The 27,974-nt window shown below is 38.6% G+C and overlaps 1 protein-coding gene across 2 annotated transcripts in view; it reads left to right on the top strand.

The window, feature by feature from the left end:
* Cltc (clathrin heavy chain) overlaps positions 1 to 27,974 on the top strand; it is a 59,613-nt gene that overhangs the window by 5,974 nt on the left and 25,665 nt on the right. For both annotated transcript variants that reach the window (XM_041664083.1, XM_041664084.1), the window contains exons 2-8: positions 17,310 to 17,517; positions 20,649 to 20,917; positions 21,585 to 21,746; positions 23,504 to 23,617; positions 23,973 to 24,146; positions 25,301 to 25,498; positions 26,453 to 26,653. In XM_041664083.1, the coding sequence (XP_041520017.1) occupies positions 17,310 to 17,517; positions 20,649 to 20,917; positions 21,585 to 21,746; positions 23,504 to 23,617; positions 23,973 to 24,146; positions 25,301 to 25,498; positions 26,453 to 26,653 (1,326 nt within the window). The remainder of the gene's footprint in view (positions 1 to 17,309; positions 17,518 to 20,648; positions 20,918 to 21,584; positions 21,747 to 23,503; positions 23,618 to 23,972; positions 24,147 to 25,300; positions 25,499 to 26,452; positions 26,654 to 27,974) is intronic.

Here is a 27,974-nt window from a genome sequence, read left to right on the forward strand (position 1 = left end):
CATGCTAACACTACATGAAGCCAGTGGCAATCATACCTCTTGGTGTCTACCATCAGTTCATCAACTCTAATGTTATTAACTTGTAGGGATGGCCAAAAGCTTGGATAATTGCCCTCAGATTTGAGCTACAAAATCAAACTCCATTGACTTTTACCACTACTTAAATACCTACTATGTACTTACTAAAAACTTACTAAATGTTTTATTCTATGGATAGATGAGATTACCCTTACTTTATAGATAGGAAAGCTGAAGTTACAGCAGTAAACTTATGGGGCCACACAGATAGTGATTAGGTTTTAATATTTATATTTTCAGTTTGGCAAGGTGTTTTTTTTTTTTCAATGAATAGTCTATATAGTTTGAACTGCAAAATATTTCACTGTTAGGTCCGTGAAGTGGCTCAGCTGGTAAAGGCAATTGGCTGTGCAAGTCTAGCCACCTGGATTCAACCACTTGAACCCACTGCATCGACTTCACAAACTATATATCTGACTGAATGCACAAAGTTTTCCTTTGACCTCTCCATACATATTATGTCATGCTTATGCATGCACATACACACATCATGCACACGTATACCATAATAAAATTTAAAAAATATGTCACTGTTGCTTGTTTTACTGAGGTGTTTTTTAATTCATACATTCGTAGTGTTTCTTTTCATGCATTTGAGTGTTTTGTCTGTGTGTAGGTATGTGTACCACATGTGTGCAATGCCTACAGAGGCCAGAAGAGGGCTTTGGGTCCCCTGGATCTGGAGTACAGAAATTGAAAGTTACACTTTAGATGCTGGGAATTGAACTCAGGTCATTTGGAAGAATAGTGCTTCTTCTTCTTCTTTTTTTTTTTTTTTTTATGTACACAGTGTTCAGCCTCCAAGTATGCCCTCAGGCCAGAAGGGGGCACCAGATCTCATTACAGATGGTTGTGAGCCACTATGTGGTTGCTGGGAATTGAACACAGGACCTCTGGAAGAGCAGTCAGTGCTCTTAACCTCTGAGCCATCTCTCCAGCCCCCTAGCTAGTGCTTCTTAATGTGGAACTGTTTCTCCAGCCCCAGCAGTTTTAGTTTAGATGATTTTGTTTTGAAGATAGAGTCTTTCTTCTTACTTAGACTAAGTGTCCTTGAGTTATTCATCCTCTTACCTTAGCCTCCTAAGGGCTAGAATTACAGGCAGTGTCACCATGTCTGGGGGGCATAATAGCTTCTATGTGAGCCAATATTTTTTTCTCTTTGCTTTAATTATTTAAATGATACTCTAAGTTCTCAGATAAAATATCCAGAATATATTAGGATCAAGTTAACTTGTATCCTCATTAGGTAGAAGTTTTTGTGACTTTATTGTTGCCTTTTCCTTAGTGACAAGAGTGAGTGAGTTCCATTCAGAAGCCACTGTTGTCTATATCACTGTACCTGTTTTGGGGTTTATACTAATGCAAAACTTGAATTGGAAGACCTTGTTGTACTTGAGGATCAGGGAGGGAAGAGTAGAATATGCTTGCTCAGCTTGAGTATCATAGGAATAGGGATAGGAACAAAAATGGTTGCAGATCTGTAGGGTTGTGCTTTGGAGGCAGCTATGTTAGTACTTTTTGTTATGACTTAATAGGTAAGTTGTTTTTGTTCATTTGTTTATTTGCTTGCTTTTAAGTTAGGTAAAGTAGGCTTTCTTTTCCGGTTATTTCTGCAAGAATAGGAACAAAACTCATTAAAACCACATTTCGACATACTTGAAACTTTAAACTGCAGTGTACAGTTCTGGAAAATGCCATTCTGGGTTTTATTTGATTGTGTCAGGATTTTAGCTTATCCCAACTTCCTCATTTATTAGCATACTGCTCAGCAACTGTGAAGTTAGACTGTAGTATAGGTTGTGTGTATGGTATAATACTCAGACCTTGTAGATATTAATCCTTCTCACCTGTCTTGGAGAAGTGTCCTCTTATCTACTCAAGGTACACATACATGGCATGTTGAAAGAGAAAACTACAGTCTGCCCAGTTATTGAAGCCAAGATCTTGAAGTTTTGCCAGAATGTTTCCCGTTTTCTATACCATTTCTGGAGTAGGGAAGGGAAGAACCCAATGTTGATGCACACTAGAGGGTCTTAGAGATGACAGTGTTTTGATGATCTTCATCTACGGAAACTGGAATCCTAGTAGATGAAAAGTAGGAATTGGTTAACAGTTGCTTTCATTTATTTCTGATCAGCTGGCTCATCTGAGAAACCACCAAAGACTACACATGCTCAACTTGTAGAATTTATGAATATATAGGCTTATAGAAGTTTGAATGGACCTTAGTTTGAGGATGAGGAATTAGATGAAAAGAAACCTGTAAGGGAGGGGTACATGGTCTATAAAACCCATCTCTTTCCCTGCTCTGCAAGTTTATATTTGGGCATATCAAAATGTAGACAAGATGGATTTTTGTTTGTTTGGGTTTTGTGTGGGGGGGGAGTAGGGGGAGTGGAGTTTGAGATAGGGTTTCTCTACATAGCCTTGGTTGTCTTCTAAATTCATAGAGATCCCCTGCCTTTGTTTCCTGAGTGCTAGGATTTAAGGTGTGTGCCACCACCACTTGGCTGTTTGTTTGACTTTTAACCTTAAAACATCTTTTGGGAAAAGATTGCTTTAAGAGTCTTCCTGAGGACCTGCAAGTTGGCTCAGCAAGAAAAAGTGCTTGTTGTGGAAATCTGATGACTCACTAGTCCCTGGAACTCACAGTGGAAGGGGAGAACCAATTCCAGAGAGGAGTTCTCTGATTTCCACACAGGTGTCATGGCACACAGACACACACTCAACCCATGCACTATTGTAGCTATAAGTTAGAGTTCACAGTAAAAGAGCTTGCTGAGCCTGACATGGTAGCAAGAGGAATGGTCCAAGTTGAGACCAGCTTACCTTGTATATTGAGTACCAAGCCAACCATGATTTTATATATATAGCAAGACTCTGTTTGGAAAAACAGAACTCTGCATGTTATTAAGCCTCTCACAGTTACTTATTTGAACACCAAAACATTATTTGACAGAAACTACCATGTGCCTGAAATCACCCGTATTTGAATAAGGCTACTTTATACATCTTACAATTCCTTCTTCTTTATGTGTTCTCACAATTGGAAATGTTGGATGTCACAACATCTTAACTACTCCCTTGATAACTTGTATCCTAAGACAAATGGAAAGAAATTCTTGATAGGCACATGGAAATTTGAAGCATGTCTAAAAGTTTTGTGGTTGTACCATAATAAATTTAATAAACATTATTAATAGATAATATGTATTATATATTATACATTTATATATAGAGAGAGCTCAGATGATTGTGAACCACCATACAAATGCTGAGATTCAAACCTGGGTCCTCTGGAAGAGCAGCCAGTGCTTTTAACCACTGAGAAATTTCTCCAATGCAACCATAATGGATTTTTTTGTTTGTTTTTATTTTTTGAGACAGGGTTTTTCTGTAGCTTTGGTGCCTGTCCCGGAACTCACTCTGTAGACCAGGCTGGCCTCAAACTCACAGAGATCTGCCTACCTCTGCCTCTTGAGTGCTGGGATTAAAGGCATGCGCCACCACCGCTTGGTGCTACCATAATGGATTTTAAAAAGCACTTTGGGATAGAGATGATTTTCTGGTACTAATAAAGGCACTGATATTAAGAAAATGCTTATGAAAATAGTGTCTGTTGATTTTTGTTACTATTACAGAATACACACAAGAACATGTAATTTATAAAGACTAGAAATTTATTTGGCTTATGATTCTGGGAGGTGACAAGTGCAAGAACATTGCTTTGCATTTGGTAAGGGCCTAGTTACAGAAGGCATCACATGGCAAGAGGAGAGTAACTTGACTTGGACTTGTCTCTTATAGAGCAATGTCACCTCATCTAATCTTTGTTACCTTCTGTGTTATTTTTTGTGTAGCTATGACCAAGATATCTGTGAATGTGACCTGAAGGTAGAAATGGGTTTTGGGGTTCAGTCTATGGTTGTTTGGGTATATATTCTTGGGCAGATAAATCATGGCAGTAGGTGTCTACTCCTCATGGTTAAGGGAAGGGGCTCTTCATGTCATGACTGCTAGAAGCAGATGCTATCCCTCTCACTTCTCCAGAATTCCAACATAAAGCTACCAAGGAACTGAGGATCAAGTAACTGAACATGTGAGCCTGTAGGAGACATTTCATATCAAAACCATAATACCCCCAAAGGCCCACCATTACAACAATATGATTTATATATGATTTGGGTTTTAGTTTCCTGTATGTAAACTTTGTGGGGGAATACATTCAAAGCATAACAAAGTTAATTAAAGTTTCTGAAATGTGATGTGTAAAAATCTACATGAGAAGTAGAAAAAGACAAGCTCTCCTGAGTAAATTGGGAGCATGGGGACCCTGGGAGAAGGTTGAAGAGAAGGGGAGAGGCAGGGAGGGGAGCAGAGAAAAATGTAGAGCTCAATAAAAATCAATAAAAAATATTTTTTAAGTTACTACTTTTTTACTTTTTTTTTTTTTTTAATAAGTAGGGGATAGGTTCAGGGTACCCATGCGGTCAGAAGAGGCCCCCGAAGCTGGAGGTAGAGGCACTAGTTGTGAGCCGCCTAACATGGGTGCTGGGAACTATCTCTGGTCCCCTGGAGGAGGAGGAATGCTCGTCTTCTGCACCATTTCTCCAACACAGGTTTACTTTTTTTTTTTTTTTTTTGGTTTTTCGAGACAGGGTTTCTCTGTGGTTTTGGATCCTGTCCTGGAACTAGCTCTTGTAGACCAGGCTGGTCTCAAACTCACAGAGATCCGCCTGCCTCTGCCTCCCAAGTGCTGGGATTAAAGGCGTGCGCCACCACCACCCGGCCAGGTTTACTTTTTTGTATGTAAAGAAAGTCAAATGACTGAATAATTTAAGTCTGTCTAAGCTGAGTTTATGCTTTCAAAGAGGTTAAGCTTTTGCAAGTGATGCTAGTGTGTATATGTGCTGGCTAGCTGGTTGTAAAGCTCAGGGCCTTCCCCCTGCTAAGAATAATCTCTGTTTTCTGAGTCAACTCCCTAGCCTTTTCAAGATTGTTTGTTTGTTTTTGTTAAAATACACGAAACCTAAATTAGCTGTTTTAGCCTGATAATGAATGTGAACAGCATTCGGTGCCATGTTTGTGGCACAGTCTTGGAAACTCATCACTCATCCTGTAATCTCAGCTCTGGGGGTGCTGAGGCAGGAGGATTTGAGTGTGAGGTCAGCCAAGACTATAGGAAGACCCTATTTCTAAATAATTAAGCAAATAAAAACTGAATGACTTAGTGTTTAAGTGTGATGTCACTTCGGTGTATATTTTCAGAACATTTTCATTGCCTGGGATGTTAATTATACCTGTTGAGAAATCAATCTATCTTCCTCTCATTCTTTCCATCTCTTGGCAAACCGGTAATCTGCTTTCTGTCACTAAGAACTTAATTTTGTGGCTATTTTATATAAAAGAATCATACATTATGTTTGGTCTTGTTTCTGCTGTGTGCATGGGCAGGGGAAGGCAAGATTTTGCTGTGTAACCTAATATGGTGCTAACTTGCTTGGCCTCTTCCTGTCTTAGCCTCTTAAGAGCTGGGATTACAGACATGTACTACCATGCCTAGCCAAGAACAGGTTACATATTTAGGAATTAAAGTGACCAAAATAAATACAAGTTATTTTTAGATTGTGGAAACAAGTTTTGCTTATATGAAGGAAGCAAGATTGTTTGATAAACTAAAATTTATTCTAAGCATGAAGAATATTCCTTCTCTTTGACCAAACAAAACAAGATGCTTCTTTTTCTTTTTGAGACAGGGTCCCACTGTATAACCCTAACTGGCCTGTGTCGCGTCCACCCTCGACCCGCAAGGATGACGCGACACCCGGAGCTCTTCCTGCAGACAGTTTATTCAGGACCTTTTTTAACAATTGTATCTCTCTCTCTCTCTTCCCCTCTCTTCTTTTTCTCTTCTCGGGCAAACCTCTCCCGCCCTTAAAAAGGCACAGGCCGCCAACCCCGGATTGCCAGGTGGGCACTGCCCATAGGTTCACGCATATGCAAGCAGCTGACAATCATTGCATGATAATAGCATAAGTCAGATCTTAGCCATAATTAGGAGCTGATTATCAGATGTGGCTCCACGCAGCTCGCTACAGGCCTGAAACTTGCTGTGTAAACCAGTGTGGCTCCACCTGCCTCTGCCTCCCAAGTCCAGGGAGTAAAGACGTGTTCCCCCACACCAGGGTTCATTTTTTTAACCTGTTCCAGTGACTGTACTTACTGAGATGGGTTTTTTTTTCCTCTTTTGGAAAACATGATCTACAATTTGAATACAAGTTCCTAAAAGCCTAAAATCTACTTCCCCCTTCAATTTCCTTAGTGATAAAATTGGAATTTAATGAAAGTAAAAGTTTTACAAAAATTATACTTAAAAAACTGGATTGAAAATGGACATGGGGAAATCACTTGGGAGATTGAGGCATAAGGTCTCAGTATGTAGGCCAGGCTGAACTACAAATTAAGATCCTTTCTCCAAAAAGAAAGAAAGAGAGAGAGAAAAAGAAAGAGGGTGGTGGTGCACGCCTTTAATCCCAGCACCCAGGAGGTGCAGAGGCAGGTGGATCTCTGTGAATTTGAGGCCAGCCTGGTCTAGAACAAGTGCCAAAGCTACACAAAGAAACCTTGTCTTGAAAAACCAAAATAAATAAATAAGAAAAGAAAGAAATTGTTTCCAAATAATGGATGCTCAATGGACTCCCTGAAATGCTAATATTTTAGCCAGTAACTCTTGATGTTGAATGCAATTTCATTCATTATGTGAGCTTGAGATTTGGGGCATTTGTGCCATGAGAAAATAAATATTTCAGTAATTAATCTGTAAAATAAAATGATTCTGCTTTTGTAACTTGTAGCACCTGGTAAACTGGTAAATTTGTTATGCTATAAATTAGTACTTCAAGCAGAAATGAGTAGTAGTACAGCATGGTATCTAATTTCTTAACAGATCTGTTAGCATATGGCAGAAAATTTAAATGAGTGTAGGCAGCAGCGTACTGTTGGAATTATGGCATAGAAAATGTTTTCAGATAGCCATACCAAGAAACTCTGGTGTCTGCCCAGCTCTGCAGGAAAGGTTTTTACAGCCCTGGGGATGCTTGCGCTTGCACACCGCCATTGAACTCCAGTCTTGTCTCTGCTTTTGAGGGTCTTTATGTTGACACTAAATTTTACATTCTTGAGCCTTGAAATAAGCCCCTTCCCCTCCCTTTGGTGTGTTCTTTGCATACACAATGTCCTTTATACAAGAAAGGGCGTAATCTTGGTGTGCCATTTCCATCTTCAAGGTTTTGAGCATAAAACTTTCCTTGGAGCTTGGTCAGTACTTCATCTGATCATTGGATTTTTCTTTTGAATACGTCAAATTTAACATTTTTAAATTCCCAGTCATGTTCCAGGTCAGCAAGGGCTATACAGAAAACATCTTGTCCTGAAAAAAACAAAACAAAAATCCAATACATTAACCTGGGCACTGGTGGCACACACCTTTAATCCCAACACTTGGGAGGCAGAGGCCAGCAGTCTACAGAGTAAGTTCCAGGACAGCCAAAGCTACACAGAGAAACCCTGTTTCAGAAAAAGAAAAACAAAACAAGCCAACAAAACTCCCAGTCAGTAGTAGGTTACAAGTAGGAACAATTCTATAAGAGACTCTAGTGCTATCAAGCTAACGTTTTTCAGTCCTTGTCTCTTGCTGTAGATCTTCGCTTCTATTGCATTCAGTTTCTAGTTATTGCCAAGAGTCAGAAGTTCTCCCAAGAAAAATAGTGATGCCTTCAATGATTCACCTGGAGTAGAAACAAACCTGTATGTTTTAAGTGTGGGATCAGCAAAGGTTAAAAATGTTTAAAAGTGTTTTGTTTGTTGCTTGAAATTTGTGGAGCCAACAAAAGCAATGGCTGGCATCCTGTTGATGGAATAAACCCAGGCATGCTGCATTCTCAGCATTCCTCATTTCCTGCAGACTACAGCAACTGCAGTTTTTGACACTGATCTTTCTAGTTTCCAGGAAGGTCCCAGTGAAGTGACAGCTCAACATTTTTCCTGTGTGTTTGGTGCTGGAGGAAGGTAGAGGACGTTTGGTGTTTGTAGAAGAAATTAGGCTGAATGAAATACTTAAAAATACCTGTACTAGGAAAGTAATGGTAGAATAATGACTATAGAACAACTGTAGGTCTCTAAAACTTTGACCTTTAAATTGGTGGCTCCTTCTTAATAAGTCCTTGCATGTTACAAGAATTAGCGGAAACGTATATAGAGCATTGAGAAAATAGCTTTGTCTGGAACACAGTAGCTCATGCTTGCTGACGTCGTCTCAGTTCAGATGAAACAAAGAAGAAGGATCTGAAAAGTGTGGTGCCAAGCAATAATTGTGAAACATGAGTCATAAGTAATGCTATCAGAAACACAAGCTTTCTTATATTTTAGTTTTCAGCTGATATAGCTGCTAAAGAACTCTGCTCCAAGTTTGCTAGGCGTTTAGTGGGATACATCTTCCTTGGGTGTGCTTGTAGAGAAGATGATTTGTGATTCATGTAAAAACTGCTGGGTGGATGAAGCAGAGCAAACCTATTATTTAATAGGCACAACTGCAGTTGCAAGTGATGGCAGAGATTAAGCCATTGTATTAGTGGGGGAATTGTCTTTTATTATTTGACGTAGTGTGGTTTTGTTTGGTTGTGTGCCTTTTGTTAGCATTTTGTTCTGTGTGCGTATTACCACATTGTGTGTGTTTATGGTTCATGTGGTCCTTTAGCAGTGTGTTCATAGTTTTAACCAAACTATGTATTCTGGCACTGGTTTACTTCTACCAGTTTCCTGGTCCCTTGGCTTATCAAGGTTTTCCTGATCTCTTCAAGAAAACAAAAACAAAGCAATTGTCCCGGCAAAGTTTACTTAGGAAATGGTAGAATGACAAACAAACAGTCTGCAACAAACAAGCTATAGTTCTAGAGCTTGGTCACGATAAAGACAGGACTCCCTAAAATAACTCCCTAAAAATCCTGTGTGGTGTGCTAAGTCAGTACAGTTAGAGTTTTTAGAAAGCGGGGAATTAACAGAACTTGCTTAGTTCAGGTCTTACTCAGATTTAACCAGTTTTTCCAATGCTGTTGACTATCCAAATATAACTCAAACAACAGTCGCATTTAGTGGTCCTACTTGCCTCTAAATTTTTTATATCTATAATATGCTGTATTTCATGACATTTTTAGAAAGGTGTAGTTGTGTATAATTTTTTGAAATGTTCCTCAGTTTGAGCCCAACTACTAGGTTGTGATTGGAGTTGTCTTATTTGGGCACAGTGTCATTAAAGTGGGAAGCATATGCCATCAGTTCGATTTATTGCTTGTGATACAACTTGAAAGTTGGAGCTGAGTTTTCTTCTGCCTCTGGAGTTATCTTCTGGGGAAGATAATGTTGAGTCTGCAGATTCCCATTTCTCCTTAAAATCCATTAGTTTTAGTATCCATTTTTTTTTTCTCCTGAAGCAATTAGTGTGATGGTTGTCTATGTTTAAAAGAATTTTGTCTTTCCTTCCACATTTGGGAAAGTGGCTTACTATGCAGAAGCTCACACTGGCCCCCAGCCTTGATCCTCCTGTTTCAGCCTTCCGTGCACTGGGATTACTACCCTACACTTCACCACTTAAAATTTGTATTTATATATTTATGTGTATATGTGCATTGTGAAGTGACATGTATATGGAAATTGAAGGACAACTTGTGGGAATGGGTTCTTTCCTTCTGCCATGTTGGTCAAAGAATCAAACTCTAGTTCTTTTTTTTTTTTTTTTTTTTTTTTTCGAGACAGGATTTCTCCGTAGATCCGCCTGCCTCTGCCTCCCGAGTGCTGGGATTAAAGGTGTGCGCCACCACTGCCCGACTCCATTTGCTACCTTTTAGTTAGCTTTCTTCTATAAGAAATTAAGAAATGGGGGCTGGAGAGATGGCTCAGTGATTGAGAACATTGGCTGTGCTTCCAGGTGACCCACATGACAATTCACAGCTGTCTGTACCTCCAGTTCCAGGGGATCCGACACCCTCATATGGGCATAAATGTAGGCAAAATACCAATGCACACAAAATAAAAATAAATCATTTAAAAAGAAATAACTGCCCCCTCTTTTTAGTACGCATGATTGTTATGTCTTCACATAGAACTGAGCATTAGTTGCCTGTCTGGTGCCTGTGGAGACCAGAAGAGGCCATTGAATCCTCTAGAACTGGAGTTATGTATGATATGAACCATCATATGGGCCCTGGGAATTGAACCCAGGTCCTCCAGAAGCACAGCAGTGCTCTTAACCACTGAATCAGCTCAGCTTTTCCTTCTTACCAGTTTTTTATTTTTGTTTTTTAATGTCAGCTCTTGGATTTTGTCTTTCCACCCACAATTATCTTGAAAAATTATTTAGAGGGTCTTTTGTGTAAGAAGGTTCTGAACTAATTTTAGAAAGGCATGTTAAAAATCAGTGGTAGAAGGGGTGGAAAGATGGCCTAGCAGTTAAGAAGAGCACTTGTTGCTCTTGCAGAGGAGTTGGGTTCAGTTCCCAGCGCCCACATGGTAGCTCACAGCCATCCATAGTTCCGCTTACAGCTCTAGTTAGTTACAGGAGATCTGATGCCCTTGCCCTCTTCCATAGGTTTTAGGCTTGTACTTGGAGCACAAGCAGGGGAAACATAAGGAAAAAACTCAATGGTAGATTTCTAAAGAAGCTATTTTATTTGGAGAACCTAAAGATGAATTTTTGAAGGTAGTCTGGAATTGTGGAGCATGGGCAGATCAGGAAACCTGGCAACAATTGGTGTGGAACCGTCTAGGCTTTGGACCGGTGGCTGTACTCAGCTCTTGTATACCAACAAGAAAAATGGAGTGACCTTCTTAGTCTTGAGTGTTTAAGTTGAAAGAAACTTTAAAACTAACCTGATGTTAGCTTTAGCATTTCCCATTAAGTCCCCACAACTCTGAGAGTAGGTACTGTCATTCCAAATGTTTGCAGTGAAGAAATAGTACACAGATATTAACTGGGCCGTGATTATTTTAGTGGAAAATCTAGGGCTATACCAGACATTTGGGCTCTTATGAGGATGCCAGCGATTAATTTTAGATGCCACTTGAACTTCATAATCAAATTATGAAATTTATTGTAATTGTTTACTTGAATGACATTAGCTTTGCTAGCTTCCTCTTCCAGCACATGGAGCCATTTATTAGTTTTGATAGAAGACTTTAGTAATGCTGTTCTGTATGCTATTAAAAAGTTAATAGGGTTGCTTATCAGGAATATGTGGCATGGCTTTGAAGATTCTGTCCTTTGGAATTTAATAAGCAAAATAGCAGAATTACAAGTCTTAGAGTATAGTTTCTTTCTCAAAAGGAAAGAAAAAAAGACTTGGGAGCACATGCTTGCAGTCTGCTCTCAGGAAGTAGAAGGATCACAGTCCCTCACTGCCCATTCAAGGCCATCTGGAGTATACACTATGTTGTTACAGCTAGGGCTACATAGCAAGGTTGTAAAAAAAAAAAAAAAAAAACCCGGGAGAGGGAGGGAGAAAGAAGGAAAATTTCAGAGTCTTGGGTAAGATTTTGAGAGCCTTCTAGCTGTTATCAATGTGGTGAAATGAAATTCACACCCACGACCTATGGACAGCTGAACGAAGCAGATAATTAAGTGCAATGAAAGACAGTTGGCTTGAACTGGGCCCACAGTTCTGCTGTGCTGATAGTGTCGACTGAGGGCCTGGTAGCATCAGGCATTGTTTTTAGTATTTCACTTTAAGTTCCCACAACTCTGAGAATAGCTACTGTAGTTCCAAATGTTTGTACACAGATACTAACTCGTAAATGGGTATTTCAGTGGAAAAACCAGGATTTGGGCTCTTTATGGGGAATCCAGAAAATAATTAATTCTGGATGATACTTTATAATCATAAAATTTACTGTAGTTGTCTTGAATTAAGGAAATGTCTGCACTCTAGAGTATGGGAAATTTGAAATACTGTATCTTGCTACTACAGAATCTTAAGACTGCTGAAGTGCTCCCCCCTCAGTTTGATCCAACTTGAAGCAAAGAAATTATTTTTTTTTTTCAAGACGGGTTTCAAGACTATGTATAGTCCTGACTGTCCTGGAACCAGGCTGGCCTCGAACTTAGAGATCCCCCTGCCTCTGCCCCCTCAGTGCTGGGTATTGGTGTGCTCCACCACCACATCTGCCTTATTCATAAAGGAGAGGTTTGCATATTGTTTATAACTGGGTAATTCCAGGGCACTCAGAAGCTTTGAGTTGGTTATAAGTTAAGTTCAAGCTTAGGTCCTAAAGTAATGCCATTTGGCAAACCAAAATCTAGCCTGGAAACCAAATAATAGGTTACAAAGATCATGTGTTTCTCAGAAAGAAGCAGTGGATAATTAGTATGCTTTTGTTCATTATCCTATTAATTTTTGATTGAGAACTTAGAATGGAAATGTATTCTTAATTGTACTAAGGAAAAATATCCCTAATTGCTTGAATGAGAGACTGATGGGGTGAGTGGCTTCACAGGACTACAGGACTGTAATGAACCTTTTTTTGTCACTGGATGCTGTACTATATGCATGTGAATCCAAATGCTTTTTTTCTAGATTCCCACAACAGCTCTTTGAAGTTTAGAAAAAAATTTCTTCATAATTGACATTTTCAAACTTTCCTAAGTTTCATTTCTGTTGCTGTGATCAAGTACTCTGATTGAAAGCAATTTAGGGGAGGAAAGGGCTTATGGGCTTACAATTCCAAGTTATAGTACATCACTGAGGGAAATGGAAGCAGGAACTTACATAGCAACTCACATCACATTCATAGCCACAGAGAAAGGACCACACAGATACTGACTGCTTGGTTCTGCTCATCTAGCTTCTTTTGTTCTTAAACAGTTCATTATGCCATGCCTAGGGAATAGTGCCATTCACAGGGTCAATTAACAATATGGATGATCCCCCACAGTACAACCTGCTCTAGATAATTCCTCATAGAGATTTCCTCTTTTGAGGTCACTCAAGGTTGTGTCAGGTTGACAACAAAAACTAGCAGACAAGCATATCTCAATGTAGAATATCTTTAGCTTCAAGGGCAATGTTTTGTCAACTAAGACTACTGAGATATGGCTATAGTTGGGTATTGCTGTGGGTCTTCTGAAAATTGATGCAAATTTGTAGATTTGCCTTCTGAAATCACTTTCTCTGGCATCGCTGATATACCATTACACCTTTATAGTTGATTTAAGAATATTTTATGGTTGTTTTGAAAAGAAAACCTTTAGCAGTATTGCTACACTTTGAAAGATTAAGTCCTGTACAAATATTATTAAACATAGTTATCAAATATGGCAGTTCTTACTCTAAGGGTACATCTAAGCCAGAATTACAGTTAATGGTGGCTGACCCTATTCACTACTGTTATGGTATTTTTCCGTCTTTCCTATATTATAGGAAAGTATGAGCAGAATCGGTGCATAATTGCCTCAGGTGATACCAAGAAGAGAAAAGAACTTGCCAACTTTCCCTGCAGAGGGGGTTGCAAGTGTACCTTCCTGCTATCTAGGAGGATCCTTGAAGTTCCTGTCTTTTGCTAACATCCAGGAAAGACTTTCTAGGGAAGAGGAGTTTCTTTTTAGTAGTACAAATGGCCATAATTTAAATGTGTTTTTAAACATACTTGAATGTTTTAGTTTCAATTTAATCCACTTGCCTACACACACATAAGCTTTCTCTCGTGCTGTCTCTTAATGCTCACTCTTCCATGCTTGCTCTCTTGTTCTCTCTTTGTCTGTCTGTCTCTGTCTATGTCTCTTTTTTTCTTCCTGGGATAAGTCTTGTGATATAGCTCAGGTTGGCCTTATACTTAATGAGCCTTTGCCTTAGCTTCCTAAGTAAGTAGGATCACAGGTAGAAGCTACCAAACTCAGCTATTTGGAGTATTTTCAAGTCCTTTCATCTTTATCCTTAAAATATTTAGTTATATGACCTATTCTTCAGTTTATAATGGATTTCCTATTACCAGTGTTCCCCTTATAAAAATACCCTTACCTGTGCTCCAAGAGACTAGACTAAGCCCCTTACTGAGGTCTGAATACTTCCTGCCAAAGTACCCTCAGGAATGTCATTCTCAAACTGACTACACTTTTTTTTTTTGAGACAAGTACTGGGATTTCAAGAGGGAACTACTCTTTAGCATTACTGTCTTTTCGAGTAGTGGCTCCTTGTCTTGGAGTTGCCTTTGAAATTGAAGGTTGTCCTGGAACTACTTTGAAGGAAGACCAAGCTGGCCTCGAACTCAGAGAGATCCTCCTGCCTGTGCCTCCCAGGTATTGGGATTAAAGGTGTGTGCCACTACTGCGTGGCATCATTTTTCCACTTTTAAATGGAAAAAATATTATGTGTATGGATGTTGGCCTGCATGTATGCCTATGCATCGTGTGAATTTCTGATACCCACAGAAGTCAGAAGAGGGCATCAGATTCACTGGAACTTTTGTTGACAGATGGTTGTGGGCTAACATGTGGGTGCTGGGAATCAAACCCAGATACTTTAGAAGAATAGTCAGTTCTCTTAATGCAGAGCCATTCCTCCAGCCTCTGGTTTAGCTTTTTTGAAACATGGTCTCTGTAGTCTGGCAGTCCTTCTGCTTCATCCTGTGTGTGGCATTGCAGCTTAGCAGCCAGTGTGTCCTCCTCCCTACAATATTTTGTTTTTAATTTTGGTTTCTGACTAACACTTTATTTAAGTCTGCATTTTTTTAGATACTAAAGAAATTAAACATGCTTGGTGGTGTTGGTGCACATCTTTAATCCCAGAGACAGAGGCAGGCGGATCTCTGATTTTTGAGGCCAACCTGGTCTACAGAGCAAGCTCCAGGACAGGCTCCAAAGCTACAGAGAAACCCTGTTTTGAAAAATTAAAAGAAAAAAAAAAAGCAATGATATCTGTAATTAAAAAGTGCAGTAGGTGAAGTGAAGATTTAGGGTAGAGAGAGTGTGTGTCATAATTCTCATGAAGTTATTCAGAAGCTAGTATGCTGTGTTTCTATGTATAGCTATGTAAATTCTGAGCAATTGGAACACTTTTTCCAACACTGAGTAAGAAACTATCCACATGAATCTTTTGAGAGACTAATGTCCCTCTATTCTGAAAACCAGATGTGTATTCTTCCTCAGGAACAAGGTGGATAACTTGTATCCAAAGAAAAGACTTTGGGCCGGGCGATGGTGGCGCACGCCTTTAATCCCAGCACTCGGGAGGCAGAGGCAGGCGGATCTCTGTGAGTTCGAGACCAGCCTGGTTTACAGAGCTAGTTCCAGGACAGGCTCCAAAGCCACAGAGAAACCCTGTCTCTAAAAACCAAAAAAAAAAAAAAAGACTGTCTCAGAATCCCACTCACGGACCATTTGTTTATTTGGGGACTACTTCCATTTATCTTTCTCTAGATCTGAAGTTAAAAGTAGAAACTGGGTGATGGTGGCGCACCCTATAGTCCCAGCACTCAGGATGTAGAGGCAGGCGACTTTGAGACCAACCTGATATACAGAGAGTTCCAGGACAGCCAAGGCTATACAGATAAACTCTGTTTCCACCCCCTCCCTCAATAGGTTAATGTCAAAAAGAAGTAAAAATAGATTCATACTGTTTAACCATAACCACATTCATTATAAGTTACCTATTATATAGCTTTTGATTTGCCTGGCATTATAGCATATCTTGAGCTTATAAAGCTGGTTATTGTTCCACTTTAATGCTGCGTGTGCGTTAATGGTTGGATAGTTGCTTGGCTCTTTGCCCTCCAATGCTGTGTCTGAGTTAGAACTAACTACATTTTATAACTGGTTATACTGTAGTGTTTGAGTAATTAAAGAGAAGTGAAAGTAAAAGAAGCTCTTAAGCTCTTTCTGGACCTACTTCAGATCCTGGCCTGTTTATTTGTAGCAAAAGAATTCCATAAAATACAACTAACATTGCTCAGCCAGTGCAGTGAAGGGAAGCTATGTAGCTGGGGCACAAGGGCTTTTTCTCAATTTACACCATGACAATTTCCTACCATGGGGGGAGAAGGGGAATGGGAATGCTCTCTTGTCTAGGCTAGTAGACCCAGCCCTTCAGGCAGTCTCTTTTAGGAGGATTTGATCATCCAGAGAATTAGTGTTCCAGTCTAGTAGAGATCCTTTCTAGTCACCGGTGACTTCCGTACTCAAATACTTAATTTGCTTTCGAAGATGTACCATCTATTGAGCAACTATTTACTGAATAAATACTGTAGTGTCTGCTATTCATATAGAGCAAAAATTTCTTTATTTTTGTTTTTGTTTTTCAAGACAGAGTTTCTCTGTGTAGTCATGGCTATCCTGGAACTTTCTCTGTAGACCAGGCTAGCCTCAAACTCAGATCTCCTGCTTTTGTTTGGATTACAGACATGTGCTACCATGCTTAGCTGTTAAAATTCTTAAGTAGTTCTTTTTACCTGTATTGTAAGTTCAGGATTCTTAGGAGGTAAATTTAGCTTGTCAGGCAAGCCGTTCTTTCTTGCCTCTCTGTATAATCTTTATTCCCTGTTCAATCCTTTATTAGTCTATACTCTCCGTGTTATTTTAAGTACTTGTAGCTCCTTCAGACATTTGCACGGGCCTTTGCATTAGCACGTGCTTCCCCTGGAAAGAATTCTCTAGACTGGCTTCTTGAAGGCCTTGCTTATATAGAGGCATCTGACAGATCCGCTTCTGTATAGCCTGTTTGACTCTTTGCACAACATAACTTTGCTCATGCTAGCCCATGTTTCTTCTTCAGATTGAAAACTCTGTGATTTTAATTTTTTTTTCTCCTTTTTAAAATATTTTACCTGAAGCCTAATGCAGGGGAATAAATAATTGTGCTAAGTTAGTGGGGGTAAAAGAGAGTAAGTTCAATAGTTCAAAGATTGACAATTCACCAAGAAACATAATGGTCATAAATCCCTTGAACCATAAACACCAGCACTCAGAAGTTGCTCTTCCTTTAACTTCATCTCTAACCTCCTTAGTTGTAATGTGAAGTTAAGCTGCAACAGTTGAATGCCACATTTTTTCAGACAATGAAGAAAGTCTATTACTTGCCTATCATCACTGTTGGCCTTGCATTGATGGTTAAACTAGGATTTAAATTGATGATAATATATGAATGTCAAATTATACTTTCCTATTTGGTAACATGGTCTATATTTCTTTTCAGCTCCAGAACCTGGGTATCAACCCAGCAAACATTGGCTTCAGTACCCTGACTATGGAGTCAGATAAATTCATCTGCATTAGAGAAAAAGTAGGAGAACAGGCCCAGGTGGTAATCATTGATATGAATGATCCGAGCAATCCAATTCGAAGACCCATCTCAGCAGACAGTGCCATCATGAATCCTGCCAGCAAAGTGATTGCCCTGAAAGGTATAAAAGATTGTGGATGTTTTTCTTGAAATTCTTATGTATATTTTATGCAAATACAGTTATTGGTGTGCTCTTTTAGTATGTTGAGTAAATTTAAATCCTGAACTTGAGTTAGTGTTTATGAGTTTTATATGAAATGTTTCTGTGAAATATCTTAGAATAGATGTACTTGGAATAATTTTAGGTTTTTAGGATAAATACATTTATGTTTTATATCTGATATAATGAGACAACTAAAAGCATTTCTGTATAGAGTAATAAAAGTAATACTCTGTAATAAGTCATAGCTTAATATTAGGACTTAAGTACTTCGGAGTTTATTGTGATAATCAGCTTCTCCATTCTGTGCCTTTCTGTACTTTAGGCCTTAAGCTCTAAAAATGGCTTGAGTTGACCCTGGTTAGAGAGGGTGGGAAAGAAGGAAGAGGAATGCATACCAAGCTTCGGAATCAAGGGTGTTTGCATTTATTCAGACTGTGCAGTTTTCTTTGATTTTATCTGCCTATCTATCTACCCATTTATTTATTTACTTACTTTTAACTGAGTCTTGCTCTCTTCTTCAGGATGGCTTTGAACCTCTTGACTAAGTTTCTTGAGTAGCTGGGATCATAGGTGGGAACAACCAGGCTCAGCCAAACTAACTTGTTTCCATGGGGAACTATACTACTTATCAATTTAAATAGAGTTGAACAATCTCATATTATCTGAGAACCCATTTTCTCGTCCTTTGAACTAAGTGTGGATGAGTTTTTAGAGGTGCTGAACTTTTAACCAGTCTTTCTTTCACATAATTTAAACTCTGGGGTCTTGGTTTGGTTGTTTTCTGTTTTCTTTTGGTGAGATAGGTCTCTTTGACAGTAGCCCTGGCTGGTCTGGAACTTGCTGTATAGACCAAACTGGTTTCAAACCCACAAAGACCCATCCACCTGCCTCTGCCTCCGTAGTACTAGAATCAGATTGCAGCACCATGCCCCACCTGTTTAATCTCTAATAATACACGCTGAGTAACTTAGTAGAAATGCTCAGGTCTAGAAGTATTGAGCTTTTTGGCTTTGGGGAGTTTATTTAGAATTCTTTTTTTTTTTTTTTTCGAGACAGCGTTTCTCTGTAGTTTTTGGAGCCTGTCCTGGAACTAGCTCTTGTAGACCAGGCTGGTCTTGAACTCACAGAGATCTGCTTGCCTCTGCCTCCCAAGTGCTGGGATTAAAGGCGTGCGCCACCACCGCCCGGCTTTTTATTTAGAATTCTTATAACATTTTGTTTCTTTTGTGTGTTTCTGTATGTGGGTGTACATGCACAGGTCAGATGGCAACTTGGGGAAGTCTGTTCTTTGGTTCCACCATGTGGATCCTGGGGACGACTTGGCAGCAGCTCCCTGCTGAGCAATCTCATAGGCCTGCATTTGGGAATCTTTGCATAGACTTTATTCTTGAGCATCACTAACCTGAACATTGAAAATTAGAAACTCAAACCTTTTGGTTTCATTGTACAGATTTTGGAACATTTTGAAGTGTCAATATTTAACCTATCCTAGGTTGGGAGCTAAGAACAGCATAGTCAACAAAATCATCAGTATTTATGGCAGGTGAAAGTTGGTCTCATCTTCAGGAACCAGATGTTTTATGGCAGTACACATTTGCTTCTGTCTAAAAGTATACTACATTTTAAATGTCCTTTAGCTTCCTTAAATAATTTGAATTCAAGTGCTTAGCATCCATCACACTTCTTTTTTAAAGGGCATCAACTAAATTTTGCCGAATTCTTTTCTATTTTTAATGTTACTGTTATCTTATCATATTTCTTAATGCTTTCTTATGTGTGCAGATGGTGAGTTACCTTAAATTAGATTGTGTTAGTCATTGTCCTGTTCCTTAAAAAGAATCATTGAGAAATTTTTAAAGCTTTGTAAAATAGTATGTTATACTTTGTGTCTATTGGTCTATATCATGGCTGTTATCCCTTGTTCCTCTCCCCAGCCCCTTTCATGTAAACAGAATGAAAGTCTAGTTATCTGGAGGTTGGCGGGGGCAGCAAAGAAAAGCAAATCCCTCCGAAGCCAGTTTAAACTTCATGCCTTCTTTTTATAAACAGGACTATAACTTTCACAATTTCTTGAGTCTGGTGTGGTTTATAAACTGTGGGATGGGAGTCCTATAATCTGCCCTGTAGAAGAAGGCTTTGTTATGCAGTAAGTAAGATGGGTTATGGTACAAAGCCCTGTCACCCTCCCACTTTTGACAGCTTTTGTCCTTTAGCCATAGTCAGATTGTCTATGGCTCGGGAGTGGAGTTATCCTTAGTCTCTGAGAATGAATCTTCACAGCCTAGTGATAGCTCTGGGCTTTGGCCACTGTTCATTGTAGTGAAATCACCTTTTCGACTGTGGTCGGTTTCACATGACCGGTATAAGCCTTTGCATCTGACTTTGGACTTTTAACATTCGAGGCAAATTTCACCCTCCTTTTACTAAATGCTTGCTGTCTTAACTGGATGAAGCTTGAACTTGTTCTCACCTCCAGTATATTAACAGCATCTGAAACCATCCTTCTCCCTGTCTCCCTTTCCTTTCTCCTCCAGCACTTACACTTCCCTTTGTATCTTAGACCAGTTCAATGTAGCATGCGCTGTGGTGACACGGCAAAGTTGAAGTACAACTTCTTTTCAAAACGCAGTTTCCACAGTATTGAATTGAATGAGAAATGACTGCATTTTAAAAAGTAGATATTTCCTCCTTGTGTTTCTATTAGATTTGCTTTGTCTTTTGTATATACAGCTGCCTTAGTTTATGCGTCACCTGTGTAATGAAAGTTAACAGCTTTGCTTTTTATCAATAAGAAAGCTGTTCCTTAGTCTCGTTTTCATTTGGGGTATAGAATCCCATAGAAGTCATGTGCTTATAGTGTTACAGTGTCCATAGAGGTAAGAGTTTTGCTTAAGGTTGCAGGTGTAGATTTGTTTGCTTGGTCTCAGCTATTAGCTGCTCAGTGGCTGTAGCTCTAGCAGTGTGACTCCTGTAGTTAGTTTTTAGTCTCAGGATAGAACCACATAATTTGAAAGTTAAGGGCTAGTCTGGGTAGGTATTAATTCATTTTGAACTTTGCTTTTCTCATTATTCTTTAATTCTGTATTTAGCTGCAAAAACTCTTCAGATATTTAACATTGAAATGAAAAGTAAAATGAAGGCACATACCATGACTGATGATGTCACCTTCTGGAAATGGATCTCTTTGAATACGGTTGCTCTTGTCACGGATAATGCAGTGTATCATTGGAGTATGGAAGGAGAGTCTCAGCCAGTGAAAATGTTTGATCGTCATTCTAGCCTCGCAGGATGCCAGATTATCAATTACCGTACAGATGCAAAGCAGAAGTGGTTGCTTCTGACTGGCATATCTGCACAGGTAACATTTTTTTAGTTTTTGATAAAGAAGTCATCTAAGGGATTGTTGACACACACTTCAGTTAGGTCTTTAAAACCCAACATTGTTGAATTTGGCGGATTTTGAAAGACTTTCTTTTTAAAAAAAGTGATTGCTGGTTTAAACCTTTAACCTGACATAAAATGTCAGTACTCTTACCAATTTTTAATTCTTGCAAATTAAGTAGAGATTGAGTGATTTAGAATTTATTATGAAGTCAATGTGCTGCAAAGTGAATACTACTGTATTGTATTAAGATGGCATAAAAGAGGGGCTGGAGAGAGGGCTCAGGTTAAGAGCACTGGCTGTTCTTCCAGAGGTCCAGAGTTTAATTCCCAACAACCACATGGTGGTTCAGAACCATCTATAATGAGATCTGGTGCCCTCTACTGGTAGCAGACAGAACACTGTATACATAATAAATAAATAAATCCTTTTTTTTTAAGATGGTGCAAAGAGATGATTAGATGAGGTATGTTTTATACATTCACATTAAGCTTTACTAAGATAATGTTTGGAGTTAAACTTTAAGATGTATCAGCTCTACATTGAGAAACTCAATAACAAGTACTGTTGAAGATGGCAAAGTATTATAACTATTTCACTAATTGAATCTGATATTTATTTATTTATTTTTGATTCTTTGTAGCAAAATCGTGTGGTTGGAGCTATGCAGCTCTATTCTGTAGATAGGAAAGTGTCTCAGCCTATTGAAGGACATGCAGCTAGCTTTGCACAATTTAAGATGGAAGGAAATGCAGAAGAATCAACGTTGTTTTGTTTTGCTGTACGGGGTCAGGCAGGAGGGAAGGTAAGTTTTGTCTGTGATAATTATTTTAGTGGGTCTGTTTTGCTCTTCTTTGTCATCTAAGTTCAAAATACTCATCTTTATTTTTCATTAATTTCATAATTAATATTCAGATTTGTGACTGACAAATGGTATGTATGGTAGTACTTGTAAAATGATGGCATTCTTTTAATATTTTTATTTCCTATTCTGCCATCTGTGGGTTTTACTTTTAACAGTGTCTTGTTATATAACCTAGACTGACTTTGAAGTTGGTCCTCTTTCCTCAGGCTCTTGAGTTCTGGCATTATAGATCTTTATACCATTGTGTCAACTTTGAGCTCTTTGTATTCTTTATTTTGATTGCCTTTATCAAAGGCTTTTTGTTGATGTCCTTCCCTTAATTCTGCATAGACTCATTAGAGTTGCTAAAATACCTGTTTGTGTGTGTGCTACATGTCTAAAGTCTGATTCATTAAGATTGTCCAAGATGAAGTCTGATTTCGTTAAGCGCTGTCCTTTTTAAATCCCCTAGGTGACTTGATGTCGATGGAATGGACAGCAGCTTAAGTTGGAGAGTCTCATCCTTAGCTGTACATTGAAATTACCTAGACAGATTGAAGCACTTTGTGTATTAGAATTCGTAGTTGAGGACAGCAGAAACAAGGTCTGGTTGATTAGAGTATAAAAAATTTATTGACAGGTTACCGGATACCTGGCAGTAGCTAGGACAGCTGTATCACTAAGTGTGGGAAATAAGAAATGAGAAAACATGGGTAGTAGTCAGGGTTCCAGCCAGAAATCACGCTGCAGATCTTTGAACTATGCTTTTGTTACGCCTGTACTGGATGCCTGGTGACTCAGTCTGCTGCTATTTTCACTTCCAGAGTAGACTCTCCCTCCGTCTTAAAATAACCTGATGTCCTGTGTTCCCTCTTTGAAGTCCCACATAGTCAAAGTCACATGGCTTGCATCCTAGGTCTGAGAGACATGGAAAGCAACTGTTTGCTGCTTCTAAAATGGAAGAGTGGCTCTACTTGCTTCCAGAACTTGTAGACTACTGTCCTCTGTCTCTGTATCCCAGAGTCAGAAAAACCCTAACTTCATTTTTGTTTTACAGTTCTCCACCCCATGTCACCCTAGTAAGTAGTTTTCAAGAATAAAGAAAAAGATTTCAGTGACCTAAATCCTAGCACTCAGGAGCTCAAGTGATTCTCCTGTCACCTTCCAAGTAGTCCTAAGAGTGCTGGAGCTTTACAGATGCATCTGGCCTTTTTACATGGCTTTCAAGGATTGAATTTAAGTATTTGGTCAGGCCTATTCCATAATTGCTTTTACCGTAGGCTGGGCCATCTTGCCAAGCCCCATCATGTCTTTAGAGTCAAACCTACTTCCTACCTCTATAATTTTGCCACTTGGAGAATGGTATAGAGCTGAGCATGGTGGTACACACCTTTAATCCCAGCATACAAAAGGCAGGCAGATTTCCGTGAGTCCCAGGCTATTCTGATCTATTGATTTCCAGCCCATCCAGGGGCATATTGTGTGAGACCTTGTTTCAACAACAGCAACAAAAATCATACAGTAAATGTGTGACTTTGAGGTCAGCTTCCTCCTAGTCAGTTTTAATTTATGGAGGAGCATCCCATAGTATAGATGGATCAAATACAGTTCACTGATTGTAGACATTTTGGCTATTTCCATTTGGGGGCTTAAAAACTTGCTATGACCAACTGATAAATAATTTGGGTTGATAGTAGATTTTGTTTTCTTTTGAACAGTTGCATATCATTGAAGTTGGTACACCACCCACAGGGAACCAGCCCTTTCCAAAGAAGGCGGTAGATGTTTTCTTTCCTCCAGAAGCACAAAATGACTTTCCTGTTGCAATGCAGGTATTTCATTAAAATAATTGGATTTTTAAAAATTTCAACTTAATTCCTGTTCATAGTTGATATGAGTGTTGCTTAAAAGAAAGAATTACTCTAAAATAAAAATTATTAGTAAAATTTGGTATAATAACACTCCTATTTTCATGTAATCAGTAAATTCGGTTATCTTAAGTGGTCAGAATTACCATCTCTTTTGTCTGTCAGATTTTTCATACATACTCTTGTGTTTTATGTTTGAGCTTTAGGTATCCCACATATAAATAACAAGCTGTAATGAAGGAAACCTTAGTATTACTTTAGTATATTTCCTATAAATTTTGTGTCAGAGTTTTATAGAAAGTGTTTATTTTCTCTTCAGATAAGTGAAAAGCATGATGTCGTGTTCTTGATTACCAAGTATGGTTATATCCACCTCTATGACCTTGAGACTGGCACGTGCATCTACATGAACAGAATCAGTGGAGAAACGATCTTCGTTACTGCCCCTCATGAAGCCACAGCTGGAATAATAGGAGTCAACAGAAAGGGACAAGTAAGAAAACCTTTAACTTTCGCATCTAAGTAACATGCTATCATTATTGGGGTTTTTTGTTTTTGTTTTTTGTTTTTCGAAAGATAATTTTGGATATCAGAAAAGAGTACATCATGGAGGGGAGGCAAAGAAGACAAATGAGATAAAGTCACAGGACATAAAATAGCAGGTGTAAGTTTAGGCGCCTCCTGTCCAAGGAGGAGATTAAAGCTAATAAAATTAATTAAGGTGTGTGTGTGTGTGTGTGTGTGTGTGTGTATGCATGGATACACACATAACACCTGCTAAATAAATATAATTTGAAAGATTGTTATATAGAATCTGGCATGGGGTGCATGCCTTTAATCGTCCTACTTGGAAGAATGAGGCAAAGGATTTCTGTGATTTGGAGGCAGCTAAGGCTATATAATTAGAACCTGTTTCAAAAAACATAAAATAATAATAAGATATAATCTTGTTATCTAATTTGTTTTTGCAATGACTTAATTATATTTACCTTGATCATTATTTCTAGGTCTAATAAATGGCATGAGTCATTATTTAGTTTTTGTTATTTTATATATCTGGATATTTTATCTGCATGTATGTCTTGTGTATCACATGGGTACCTGGTGGTATCCATTAATCAGTCTTTGAAAAGTGGCGTGTTTATCATGAGACAATTCTGTCTCTCACCTCAGCTCTAGGCTCAGCTGCTTTGCATCCCTGACCTGAAAGTACCTGTCTTTGTAACATTTTTGCCATGCTGAATGGAAGTTGGTTGATGTTTTTGTCATCAGTCTTCCTTAAGAAAGGGCCTTATCTTTGTTTAATTGTATTTCTAGCAGCACCAAAAGGTGATCTTTGAAAATTAAGTTGTTCAGTTTGTATGTGTCTCTCAAGGAAAAAAAATCAAGAATAAGTCTGTTAGGGTGACTTGATAATCAGGAGCTATGGAGCCAGGGGTGCTTCCTTTTTTCTGCTGTTGTGCTGTGTTAACCTAAGCTCCTGCTGTAATTTTACCATACACTGTAAGCATTGATAGTGGAGGTTCTAGAAATCATGGTGGCAAAACAAGCAAGTGTCAAAATTTCACAAAAGTAATTGATTACCTTTGTGATGTAATCTAAAAAGATTTAACACAGTTTAACAATTCTCTAATTGTTAAATTGCAGGTTCTGTCAGTTTGTGTAGAAGAAGAAAACATAATTCCTTACATCACCAATGTCCTACAAAATCCTGATTTGGCCCTTAGAATGGCTGTGCGGAACAACTTAGCTGGTGCTGAAGAACTCTTTGCCCGGAAATTTAATGCTCTTTTCGCCCAGGGAAACTACTCAGAGGCTGCAAAGGTGGCCGCTAATGCACCAAAGGTAAATAGGAAACTGAAGTTGCTATGATACTTCTAGAAGAGGAACCAGCTTTGTAAGAGTAACTAGCCACTTTCCAGTTATATTTTTCCTTTAATAGAATATGATAACTAATTCTCAGTGTCTCTAGAGTTGTTGTTTAAAACCCCAGAATCTTAGAAAAAATATGTAGATAAAGACCTACGGTAGATGTAGGTGCAACCATGTCCAGTTACACTGTTTGACCTCATAAATGATCGCTAGCTATTTTAATTTGGAAAGTTAATCACTAAACAGATGCTCTTGAATTTTTGGTCTGTAGAGTTGTCAGAAAATGAGCTGAATTTATTCCTGTAAGAATTTACATTGGTTTATGTTAAACTGAATTTAAACCTTGCATTCCCAACCAGTGTTAATTATAAAATTTGTACTTAATTGAACTTGATTTAATGACTACCGGTTACCATTTCATGGTTATCCTTTTCTTTTTATAGTTTTTCTAATTTTTGAAATTAAAATCAATTATACCATATTCCTCTTCCCTTTCCTCCCTCCAAGTCTCTTGTTCTCTTTTACATTCGCTCTTCATTAGTTGTTGTCACATACCTATATGTGTATGAACATGTTCCTAAACACAAATCCAACCTGCCTAGTCTGTGATCCTAATTATAGGTACATGTTTTCAGGGCTGACCGTTAGATAGTAGGTAACCAATTGATGTGCTCTTCCCTGGGGAGGACTCTTTGTACTTATTGTTTCATACATTGGCATAATTATTTACCTTGTCATTTTCTGATTTTTAATAATTTTGTGACATTGAGCCAGAGGTGTGACAGACATTTATTGAATCTGCACTATGTGGTGAATATTTGGAATGTGGAGTTCATGGGTCAACCATGCACTCCAGATTGACCAGAGACCTGTACGGTTAGTAGTGTGACTCAGCCACTGAGGAATTTTTAATATTTCTTCTTAAAGGGAATCCTTCGTACTCCAGATACCATCCGTCGATTCCAGAGTGTCCCAGCTCAGCCAGGTCAAACTTCACCTCTACTTCAGTACTTTGGAATCCTTTTGGACCAGGGCCAGCTAAACAAATACGAATCCTTAGAATTGTGTAGACCTGTACTTCAGCAAGGGCGGAAACAACTTTTGGAGAAGTGGTTGAAAGAAGATAAGGTACTTTATATTGTTACACTTTTCCTTTGATTAAGTTCTGTGCTAACAAGTTAAAATGATTAGTTTTTATCCGAATATCTTCATCTGTTATTTGTTAAATGTTTGTGGAAATAGAATGAGAAGACACCTTGCCACTTTAAAATTTGACTTAGGAGTATTGCTTGGTAGTTAAAACTAGCCTTTTAGCCTTGGAGAATTTTCCATCTGCTTGCTCCCTTGTGCAGGCGTATTTGTCAGTGTATCTGACATTGCCTGGCATGTGAATCTTTCACACCCACACTTGACATGCATGCCTAGCAGTTCTGCTTTCTCTCTGTCCCCTCTGTCTCTCTCTGTAAGAATTTATAAACTGTCATCAACATGTAGTAAATATACTTGGGTATTCAGGGAGAACATGTTATATAAAATGTGTTTATGAGATAGCTGCACTGGCTGTATTTGATGTAGTGAGGTAGTGTCTGACAGTGATTTCATAAAAAACTAAGTGGTATTACATGAAAAAGTATTTAAAAGGTTTCAAATATAGAAGCCTTTTGTAAAATATATTTACTAGCTTTCTGTACTGTAGAATTTCTTTGTGTTTTATGTTCATTCAGCACATACTTTATATCGTTTTGCAGAGCAAGGTTTCTCTGTGTAGCTCTGGCTGTCCTGGAACTCGCTCTGTAGACCTGGCTGGGCTCAAATTCAGAGATCTGCCTGCCTCTGTCTCCTGATTGCTGGGATTAAAGGTGTGGGATACTATTGTCTGGCAAAGCACTTTTTTTTAATGTAGAAGATTGACTGAAAAGCAAGCAATAAATATCATTTAGAGGGCAACAAACAGCTTTTAAACAATTTATCATTATTTCTATAGGGTTACACAAAGCTTTCCTACTTAAAGTAACAATATTGAGTTACTATGTTTCATGCCTTTGTCAAGAACTGATATAACACTCTTGTAGTTTTTGTTTTTTGTTTTGTTTTTGTTTTTTTCAAGACAAGGTTTCTCTGAAGCTTTTGTGCCTGCCCTGGAACTAGCTCTTGTAGACCAGGTTGGCCTCAAACTCACAGAGTTCCGCCTGCTTCTGCCTCCCAAGTGCTGGGATTACCCAGCTTGTAACAATCTTGTAGTGAATTACTTACAAAGATATCAAACTTTTCAACATTAGTGTGTATTGACAGTGTTGGTAAATTCTGGAGTCTAAGTTCATGTTTCTTAACCTGGGTTCTGCTAGTCTTGTCAGAATACTAGAGGACAGTACTTACAGAATACTAGACGGAAAATAGTATAGAAAATAGTATAGAAAGAAATAGCTTAGTGGTTCATAGCATATATTAA

The sequence above is a fragment of the Microtus oregoni genome, unplaced genomic scaffold (assembly GCF_018167655.1).
Source record: "Microtus oregoni isolate MIOR12 unplaced genomic scaffold, Mior012 000015F_ref0000493, whole genome shotgun sequence".
Taxonomy (NCBI): Eukaryota; Metazoa; Chordata; class Mammalia; order Rodentia; family Cricetidae; genus Microtus; species Microtus oregoni.